Source organism: Bactrocera oleae, chromosome X, assembly GCF_042242935.1.
Source record: "Bactrocera oleae isolate idBacOlea1 chromosome X, idBacOlea1, whole genome shotgun sequence".
Taxonomy (NCBI): Eukaryota; Metazoa; Arthropoda; class Insecta; order Diptera; family Tephritidae; genus Bactrocera; species Bactrocera oleae.
This window is the reverse complement of record NC_091541.1, coordinates 29,700,967-29,712,323: the sequence shown is the minus strand read 5'-3', so window position 1 is coordinate 29,712,323 and position 11,357 is coordinate 29,700,967. Positions and strand designations below refer to the sequence as shown.

Sequence of the window (11,357 nt, the reverse complement as noted above, 5' to 3'; positions counted from 1 at the left end):
AGCTGTGTACTGTCTGAAAAGTAATGCCATTAACATGGGAAGGATCCATGTTTGAAAATGCCCAATCAATTTGTGTACCGGCAGGTGTAGTTGAATATTCTGCACCAAGCAGGGAACTAAAGTTTTTTTCTTGGAGCAGATTTCTTATTGCAGTCCCTGTAGATATTAAACAAATGTTAAAATCTCTAACAATTAGCACATTTTGATTGCCTAACTTAGAAGTAAGGACTTCCTGAAGTTGTACAATTAATTGTCTGACAAAGAAAGCTGAATTTCTATATAGAACCAGAATATTAATATTGAAACATTTAAACAAAACCGCTTCTAAAACTTTGCGGCCTGAATAAATTTTCTTTACAGCCTTTGATTCTATAAAGCAAGCAATACTATGCTTTGCAAATATTATAATGCCCCGTTTATTTCTGTTGGTTGCTTCCGTGCTATGAAGATAGCATCAAACAGTCGCATTTTATATCTGTATTAATGTGAGCGTGAAGACTCTGAACATTATGGAATAAAATTTGATGTCCTGATGTTCGGGAAATCATAAAATTGAAACTTGTTGTCAAAGTTTTATTTGTGTTCAATTCCCTCAGTTCCCTAAATACGGGATCCGATTCAGAAAATTTGTTAGGAGGAATAAAATTTCCTATGATGAATAGACCTTCTGCAGAAGTAACTCGACTACAAGCGACATATATTGAAGCTCTAGGCATTCTGGGTCGAGTATGAACTACAACTTTATTATATGTGGCACCCTGACTTTTATGAATAGTTATTCCCTCAGCCGGAACAACTGGAAACAGATTTCTTTCAATTGAAATTTGTTCATTTCTTTTATATTGAAAAGATTTTAGAACTTTTTCAATTGGTGTCCAAGAACTTTCTAGAGGATGAGGCTTTTTTGATCATGCTATCAAACCAACAGAAGGTTCCAAAAATTTAATCCACAGAATTGTTGGAAAGGAACATTGGAAATCAATATGCATAAATTGTGCAGCTGCCCCATTAACCAAGCCATCACACGTGTTTATGTTCACTGTAATCATATATTTGGCGGAGGTTTCTAGTGTCAATTCATAGGGCAGGCCCTGCGTTTCAGAAGTTTTGAAAAGTTTAACTCTTTCCAAAGTATTATCATTTTCATTTATACCAATTCCTTTAACTGAGTCTGGTTAAATGAGCAATTCACATCCACATCACCACACCTGCATTCCACACACACATTCCACACCAACCCTATCATCACGATCACACCACACATGAAGACACACTACACACCACACCGAAGGAGGTAAAAAGGGGACGACGAGCGACCACCGGCCCTCTTGCGCATCATACTCGTACCAATCGCTATCTCCACTATCAACCGTCACAACCTGTGAATAATTTAAAATATTATTAATTTTGTGCGACAATTAAGTGTGAATTTCTTTAAAAAACATAAAAAAAAACCAATTTATTAGTGAAAGCAAGATAAAAAGGTGAGTGCTATACAAGGTGGCGCATAAAGAAATACATGGTCCTTCGAGTCTTACGGAAAGGCACTATTAGGAAAAAATAATAATAATAATAAATAATTAAATAAAATAAAGTGCGGAGATCAAATACTTACATACAATACATATAACTAAATACATATACCTAAATCAAAAACAAAAAAAAAAAAAAACAGTGTACAGTGAAACAAGTGCAGTACAAGTGAATATACATTAAAAAAAAAAAAAAAAAAGTACCGAAGACAATAATATACATATACAGTGCCGTAAAAATAAAATACATAAAAAAGTGCAACAAACCTTTCACATACTTTCGGTGAACAAACATAAGACATATAAAACACGGGCGCGAAACCTGTACAATAACACAAATTAAACGGGCGCGATTACTAAACATAATATACCTACAATACATACCAACAAAATTAAATAGTAACCGGGCGCGAAATAAAAATAAAACACAAAAATTTTATACAACAACCTAAGGGACAAAGGACAACAAAAGCAAGCTCGGACAGCAGAGAGGAGGAAAGGATTTTTCTGCATTGGCACACGTATATCAACATATAAAACCCCCAAAATACCCTTGAGGCGGTACAAAGTGAGTCGTATCGATTCCTTTTACTTTTTATAATTTATTGGCATATATGTATGTTAAAAGTAACAAAATCGGGTTATATTCAAATATAGCGGTTACGGCCAAACTGTTTTAACGTACGGTTAATTTCGAGAAAACCGAATACAGTTTGGTGCATTATATACATCCATATATACAATATATATATATATATATATATATATATATATACGTATATACATATATGTATATATAAAGCATATTTATTTTAAAGAAACCAAAGCCTATACATGCTTACCTTTGTGTATCCAAACACACAAATTTAATCAACAAAAAAAAAAATAAAAATTTTCAAGTACTTACTTGACCACTTTTTCCGGCAATACCCCTTATGTTTAATAAATCATAAGCAGGATTGCGAAAAATAAGTAAGCAAGGCAAATTGGAAAAATAAAATAAAATTCAAACGAAAAAAAAAAAAGAGAGAGAAAAACATACATACATATATGCACGATTACTTGCCAAGTACTTACCAATATATATTATATATATTTCATTTAAATAAATAAAAAAAATAAATTTTTAATTTTACTTTAATCTTTTTAAATGAACGCAGATTCTAAGGAATCTAAAGCAATTCAACATCTAAAAGTACCAAAAATGATTTCGGACGAAAAGAGTCCATGTACACCTGCAGAAGCTACACGCTCAAAGCAAGGTGCTACAAAACAAAAAAAGATAAAAGATATTTCATACACCAAATTTATCTCAGAGAGTGACAGTCTAATACGATACTGCACTCGATTTTCATCTTCGCCGATTCAGGACAATTCTGAATCGGTATTAGAAATTAAAAAAGACAATCTTGACAATTTTTGGACACGTCTCCAAGCTGCATATGACGCAATCGTAGAATCTGACGACTCAGATCTACCGGAAAATTTCAAATCTTCTGCTTACGCCAAATACGAAAACTGCTTAGACCAGTTCGAAGAAACAAAAGCAATGATTTCTGACCAATTAAAATTAATCAAAGCAATTGCACCTACTCCACAGCTAAGAGTAGAGCTGCCACAAATCCAATGCCAAGAGGCAAGTTCGGGCATCCATCTCAAGGTGCCCGCATGTGACACAGAAATCTTTCATGGTGGTTATGAACAATGGCCGTCCTTCCGAGACATGTTTACTGCCGTTTACATAAACCATCCAAAATTAACAAATGCTCAAAAATTGTATCACCTTCGATACAAAACAAAAGGTCAAGCAGGCGTAATAGTAAAACAGTTCGCACTAAATGACGATAATTTCAATTTGGCGTGGGAAGCTCTTAAATCAAGATTCGAAAACGAAAGAATATTGGTCGATAAACAAATATCGATATTAATGAACTTGCAAAAAATTCAGAAGGAAACAAGTGAAGAATTTATCAAACTTCAATCCACTGTTTCAAATTGTTTGTCGGTTTTATCGACACAAAATATTCCCACAGACAGCTGGGACCCTATACTGGTAAACATATGCACTGCCGCATTACCAGAAAAATCATTACTTCTATGGGAGCAATCGCTCTCATCACGAAGAAAATGCCCCACGTGGCAACAAATGAAAGATTTCCTAACTACCCAGTACGAAATCGCAGAAAGGGTAGATAAAAAAATGGTCAGAACGAAAACTGTTCAACACGACCTAAATAGAAGCTTCCACAGGCCACAAGCCAGTAGCAACAACAATTTAAATAGAAGCTTCTTCAGAAATCAAACGTTCACATCCGAACAGTACAAACAAACGTCGTGCGAACTGTGTACAGGGGGGCATAAGCTCAAATCTTGCGAGAAATTCAAGAAAATGAATATTACCGATCGAAACAATTATGTACGAACAAAAAGGCTTTGTACAAATTGCCTATCACATGCACATACACTTAAAGAGTGCGAAAGCAAATTTAATTGCGTTTATTGTCATAAACGACATCATTCAATGCTGCATTACAGCACATTTTCCAGCTCACCCCCAAACAGCGCAAATATGAAAAGAGCCACGGGTTTAGTTGCAACAGCAAATCCCGAAGTGCGAAATCCCGATAATTGCCAAGAAGCACTATGCTGCTCAAAGGCATTAAAAACCCAAACGCTACACAGCGAAAACCAAAGTAGGGTACTACTACCCACAGCAGTCGTCTCCATCGAACACCGAGGAGAGCTGTTTAAACTTAGAGCCTTAATAGACCAAGGATCACAACGATCTTTCATAGCGTCTAGGGCACAAAATAGGCTACAACTGCCAACAAAACAAGCCAACTTTGAAATTACAGGAATGGGCGGAAGAGTAGTTCAAAACTCTAATAAAATCTGCTCCATTACCTTAATTTCCCCCCAAGCGGATAAGCACATACAAGCAGAAGCTATAGTCTTACCGCAACTTACAAATATGCTTCCAAGCTATCACATAAATAGCAAGCATTGGCAAAAGGTTTCACACCTAAAGCTAGCAGATCCCAACTGCAACACTCCCGCTCAAATAGACCTTCTATTAGGAAGCGATCTCATACCACAGATTATACTCGAAGGTATTGAGAAAATTTCAAATACACTTCTGGCACAAAATACTATTTTTGGGTGGATCCTAAGTGGACTAGTTTCGGAACCAGTTACCACCATGACCACTCAGGTTGAGGAAATCTCAAACGAATACCTCAATTCACAATTGAAAAAATTTTGGGAGTTAGAAGAACTCCCCCCCATATCAATCACAACCCCTGAAGATCAGTATTGTGAAGACTTTTACAAAGCCACAACTACTAGATCAGATAATGGTCGGTATGTCGTACGACTACCACTAAAACAACAATTTCCCAACACAATCGCCTTAGGTCACTCTCGCACCTCTGCAATACAGCAGTTTCAAAGTATGGAAAAAAACCTACTTAAAAAAGGCGAACTCAAACCAGTATATGATGGTGTGTTGGAAGAATACCTCCATTTAGACCACATGGAGGAAGTAAGCCCATGCGAAAAAATCATCAACGGCAAATACTACTCATTTTATTTGCCGCACCATGCAGTAGTAAAGCCAGACAAAAAAACAACTAAAGTAAGAGTTGTCTTTAATGCATCAAGATCCACTAGCTCGGGGAATTCCCTAAATGATATTCTATTTACGGGACCCACGCTCCAACCAGATTTAATGCTCCTCATATTAAATTGGCGTATATTCAAATACGTATTTAACGGAGACGTCGAAAAAATGTATAGACAAATAGTCGTACATAAAGACGATCAAGATTTTCAGCGAATTATTTTCCGAAAATCTCCCAATAGTCCACTCCGCGACTATAAATTAAAAACAGCTACCTTTGGCGTCAACTGTGCTCCATATTTAGCCATTCGAACACTGCACGAATTGGCAGAAAACACCAAGTCAGAATTTCCTCTGGCAACCCAGGTGTTAAAAACACAAACGTATGTAGACGACATCTTGTCTGGAAGTCACAGTCTTCCACAAGCATACGATTCACTATCACAAGTGATACAAGCCCTCAAAACCGCAGGGTTTCCTTTGAAAAAGATAACGGCGAACCACCCTAATATTCTAAAAAATATACCACATGAAAATTTGTTAGATACTAATTTCCTTAAATTCGAAAAGGAAAGTACAACAAAAACTCTGGGGATCCAATGGAATGCGATATCTGACCAGTTTTCATACACTACAGAGTCAATATCTGCATTATCTGCCATAACAAAGCGGCAAATTCTATCCTCTGTGGCGAAACTTTTCGACCCCGCAGGATGGCTTTCGCCATTTATGATACAAGCCAAAATTCTAATACAAGAATTATGGTTAGATGGTACCGACTGGGACGAACAAGTAAAACCACTGCGTTTAGAAAAGTGGTCCCAGTTTGCGAGCAATCTACATGATATCTCACAGATACAAATCCCACGATGGGTAAATTATGCCCCAGAGCACAAAGTCGAACTACACGGCTTCTGTGACGCTTCTGAAAAGGCATATTGCGCAACTATATATGTTCGCACACAAAGCGACATTGCGACCACAAGCCACTTACTAGTAGCAAAAGCAAAAGTAGCTCCGTTAAAAACAATAAGTCTGCCACGACTTGAACTGTGTGGAGCGCTACTACTAGCCAAACTCGTGTCCATCGTACAAACGCATTTAAACATGGCACAATACAAACTATATCTGTGGTCCGATTCTGAAATCGTACTCGCCTGGTTAGAAAAACCACCACATGCATGGAAGACGTATATTTCCAATCGAACGTCTCAAATCCTTGACCTAGTAGGATCAGCCACTTGGCGACATGTAGCCAGTGCTGACAATCCTGCTGATCTAGGTACAAGAGGATGCAAGCCCCTGCATCTTGCCACCACCACCCTCTGGTGGAATGGCCCCCGATGGTTAACAGAATCTCCTGATTCGTGGCCACAATCGCCTATGCGCAATATAATTGCCCCAGAAAGTCGAAAAATCGACTCTTTTCACACAACAGTGGATGATACTGACATCCTCGAACGATTTTCATCGTATCCCCGAGCACTCAGGGTAATCGCTTACATGCTCAAGTTCATAGAGCGACTCAAAATTAAACTTCAGGGAGTAACTTCATTACACTCCCAATGCGATACAGTGACGCACCTAGACTTACAAAAAGCAAAGGTCGCTCTTATCGCATCTACGCAAGCGCGCTACTTCAGCCGCGATATATCACTTTTGAGAGAATCAAAACCTATTGACAAGAGAAGTCCCCTCTTAGTTCTAAACCCATTCCTCGACACGAAAGGTCTTCTTCGTGTGAATGGTCGGCTTGCCAATTCAAGCCTAACGTATAACGAACGCCATCCCATAATTGTTCCAGAGAAGTCTCGACTTGCCACACTACTCATCAATTATATCCACATATTAATGCTTCATGCCGAACATCGCCTCATGCAACATATGGTCCGCCAGGAATTTTACATTCCCCGACTTAAGCCCCAAATAAAGAAGTGCATTTTCTTGTGCAAAATCTGTACCACGCACAAGCAAAAGATGAGAACACAGATTATGGCAGCACTTCCCCCGGAACGCTGCAACTTCGCTCTGCCTTTCTCCATCACAGGTGTCGACTTTGCTGGGCCTTTTCAAATAAAGGCGTCCATGTTAAGGTCTCCCACTCTGATGAAAGGCTATGTGGCTGTTTTTGTCTGTTTTACGACAAAAGCAGTGCACCTTGAGCTTTGTACTAATCTGACGAAGGAGGCTTTCCTTGCGGCATTTGCCCGCTTCGTCGGTCGACGCGGCTTTCCATCGAAAATCATGAGCGATAATGGTAAAACATTTATCGGTGCTCAAAGAGCCACCGAAAAACAATTTGTGGACTTTATCAAACAAGTCTCACCTGAGATTGTACAAAAGTACGCGCCCCAAGGCATTAATTGGCAATTCATCCCCCCAAGCGCTCCTCATATGGGTGGTTTATGGGAATCAGCTGTAAAAAGCTTCAAATCCCACTTCAAAAAAGTAGCTGGAAATTACAAATTCAGTTACGAAGAATTTACAACATTACTAATCCGTATCGAAGCCGTTCTCAATTCACGGCCACTAACGACACTCTCGCAAGATCCCTCAGATTTGACAGCCCTAACTCCAGGGCATTTTCTCAGAGGAACACCCATTCTGGCCATACCTGAGCCAGGCGTGGAGTCGCTATCCTTATTAAATCGATGGGAAAGAGTCAAAATTCTCCATCATGACTTTAGCCGTCGATGGAAGGAGGAATATTTAAAGGACCTCCACAAGAGGTACCGCTGGAAAACTCCAGAAAAGGCGCCAAAGCTTGGAGATTGCGTCCTAATCCATGATGATTGTCTCCCCCCCACCGAATGGCGGCTTGGCCGCATAGAAAAGCTTCATTCCGGGTCCGACGGTCATATCCGAATTGTAGATCTCCGCACGCAATCGGGAACGCTAACCAGACCGCTCGTAAAACTATGCTTCCTGCCCACCGACCATACTACCGAAACTAAAATGGTATTAAATTCAAATAAATCGAATCAATAAACCCGCAAATAAATAAAAATAAAAAAAACGTTAACAACAATTCCAAACAGAAATGGTCGATCAATATGCCGACCCACGCGTGCCACATCACGTGGCACAACTGCCCATATTCAATTATATGCCACAAACATATACTAAATCTAATCTTTTCATACAGATTAATATGGACGTGGAAATGCCGACAAATCCAACGCCAACCATTCGATCGGCTATCAACGTGCCGCGCACTGGGCCGATTCCAGCGCCTCGAGCCACCGCTGCAACAACTGTCACAGCTGTCGCGCGGAACACAGCACAACCACCGTCAGCGTCGCCATTGGTGCAACCGGAGCCGCACCGCACCCGATGTCCGCTGTGTCGCCGCTCACACCGGCTACAGCACTGTAGCATCTTCAAATCCATGCAACCCAGTCAACGTCAGCGGGTAGCCCAGGCGCATGGACACTGCCTCAATTGCCTGAGTCTCACCCATACGACGCAAGAGTGTGACTCGGAGTGTTCATGTCAATTGTGCGGAAGGCTACACCATACGTTCCTTCACCGCACCTCCAGGCGCGACGTTCGGCGACCACCCGCACCACGCAGTCGCGGCGCTGTCAGGCGACCGCCGCCCCGCCACCCGATACAACATCAACGCCCAGCTGCCGCTCCACAGTATCGTCCAAGGAATGTAGGGAACGAAACACCTGCACGGCACCGACGGCCAAGACTATCATCCCGCCGCCCCACTGGCCTCAGCAGTGTTGTAGCAACGTTGCAACAACTGCAGAATTTGCTAGGCTAAATATTTGCCTAGGTGGGCCGGGATGGTTAAATGAGCAATTCACATCCACATCACCACACCTGCATTCCACACACACATTCCACACCAACCCTATCATCACGATCACACCACACATGAAGACACACTACACACCACACCGAAGGAGGTAAAAAGGGGACGACGAGCGACCACCGGCCCTCTTGCGCATCATACTCGTACCAATCGCTATCTCCACTATCAACCGTCACAACCTGTGAATAATTTAAAATATTATTAATTTTGTGCGACAATAAAGTGTGAATTTCTTTAAAAAACATAAAAAAAAAAACAATTTATTAGTGAAAGCAAGATAAAAAGGTGAGTGCTATACAAGGTGGCGCATAAAGAAATACAGAGTCTTTTGCAGTTGAAAGGAAAGCTTCTGTTGGGATTTGACTGAGCTTAAGGGCATTGAAATTATTTGTCTCTTCATTGGACCAAAATAAATGTATGGCATCATCGGGAACTTTTTCGAAATTAACTACTCGAGTTTCAATGAGTGATATGTCCTCATTTGTCATAGTACCAGATGCCATATGATTTAATGCAATTGCAAAGGCCTGATCCTTCCGTTGTCTCATTATCTCTGTTAATTCAAAGTATTTAAATAACTCCCACAAAGGGGAACCAACTAAAGTGCTGTATGCATCATTGGGATTAGGAGAGAATATCCACCTATCTCCAACAGGTGAGAGTTGCTTCAAATCACCAAACACTCTGATCGGTATACCACCGAACGGGCTGTCTGTTTTGAAAATTTGTTTTAATCTCGCATCAACAGAGCTAAACATACGAGCACCTACCATCGATATTTCATCAAGTATGATTAATTTTAAATCGATAAGTCTGGAATACAATGAATTCACTGTGTCATTGCTAAGTGGCCTTAACTCTCTATTCAACTGATTAAGGTAAAGAGAATATTGAATGAAGGGTCATTCCACCTATTCCGAATGCTGCTTTACCCGTAGGTGCGCAAAGAAGAACTTTTAAGGAACTTGGATTGGATCTAGGTGTAGAATTGTAACGATGGTTAAGAGCTTGATATATTGCAGATATCAAACGACTCTTTCTACAGAAAATAATTCCTCAACTGGAATTAAAGGGGGTAGTTTAATAAGTCTAATATTTGAATCAGATTCAGTGTCATTATCTGTTGAATCTTCGCCATGCAAGTCCAGCAAATTTATATTTGGGTTTATTTCTGGAAGTGCCAACACTCTGAACTCATTTTCCACGATAGGTAGTTCATTTTGAGCACCTTCGTCCAAGTCTATTTCATTATAAAGACTTTCTAGAACATTTTCAAGTTCTCTTTGCTCAAAAACATCATATTTTCTTTGATTTGCCTCAATTATAATACGATGTGTTATGCAAGTCTGCTCATTATCGTTTTCAATGAGATCTTGCTGTTCATTCCGCCAAGGATAGTAAAGCATGAACATTTCGCGGAAATACTCAACTCTGGCCAAATCTGGGTTAAACCTTCTATACCGAATAATACAAGGTTTGGTAAGTTTTTTCACAAAACCGCTACCGTCTTTAAGAGGCATGACAACCCCGCTTTCTGGTAAATTATCGTCTTCCCTCTCTTCTTCTCCATGATCACTATCTTGTGCTCTTCTACTAGATTTAAAATATTTATACCTAGATGCAAAATCAGCTAAGCAAAGAGTTTCTAACTGATCGGATCTTTGAACATAACAGTCTAAAATACTGGCTACGAATATTTCAGTCGAACCTGAAGGAAGGTTCTGAAGTTCCGCTCTAGGTTTTACCATTCGAACACGTTCCTCAGGTCGAGAGGTATTTATAAATATTTCTGCATTACTTGCTTCCGAAAGATGGAGCCCAATTCAGCAATATACTGCTTCTTGTGCAGATATTTCTGTGCCTGATATAAATTTGTGACCTATATGTTTAAGTTTTTGCTTAATAGTATAATTTCCAGCATTTACCTCTGTATAGCTTCATTTAAGAGCCTAGAAATTCCCCTGTTAGACTTGTTAATATAATTAATTATATATGAACAGCAAGCATATGCATTCAGTATATATTGGATATCCATATTTGCTCTATGGAGTTCCAAAATTAGAGGATTATAAGCGTTTATAAAACGATCCTGTAATTTTCTTTTTAGAAAAATTTTGGGTTTTGTTAAACTTGACCTAAGGGCTAACAAATAGTCATCAAAAGACATATTTATTCTACTATCAGACAGGAAGTGTTCAAAATCGTTTAAATTAGAAATGTCTTCTGTAGTCATATTTGAATTTAAAACGTTTTGAATTTTGAAAAAGTTTTCCTTGTGTCTTTCTGAATTTTGACTTGTTTCTGTAAGAGGTAACAGTATTTGCGTTGAAGGCATTGGTGGATATGGTATACCAAAACGACAAAACTGTTGTCCTCTTATTTC

General features: G+C 39.4%; 1 protein-coding gene across 3 annotated transcripts; it reads left to right on the top strand.

The window, feature by feature from the left end:
* Nucleotides 1–1,344: 1,344 nt before the first annotated feature.
* LOC138858162 (uncharacterized) lies at nt 1,345–9,218 on the top strand. Of its 3 annotated transcripts, none has more exons than XM_070112694.1 (2): nt 1,345–1,484; nt 8,297–9,218. In XM_070112694.1, exon 2 carries the CDS (start codon nt 8,303–8,305, stop codon nt 8,921–8,923), a length of 621 nt encoding a protein of 206 aa, XP_069968795.1. In that variant the 5' UTR covers nt 1,345–1,484; nt 8,297–8,302; the 3' UTR covers nt 8,924–9,218. The 3 variants fall into 3 exon arrangements, with proteins under 3 accessions (XP_069968795.1, XP_069968796.1, XP_069968794.1); XM_070112695.1 differs by lacking the exon at nt 1,345–1,484 and adding an exon at nt 1,678–2,100; XM_070112693.1 differs by lacking the exon at nt 1,345–1,484 and having other exon boundaries at nt 7,875–9,218.
* Nucleotides 9,219–11,357: the final 2,139 nt, after the last annotated feature.

Bases quoted from the DNA above. Each gene is read 5' to 3' on its own strand.
- LOC138858162 (XM_070112693.1), top strand. From the start codon at position 8,192: ATGGTCGATCAATATGCCGACCCACGCGTGCCACATCACGTGGCACAA.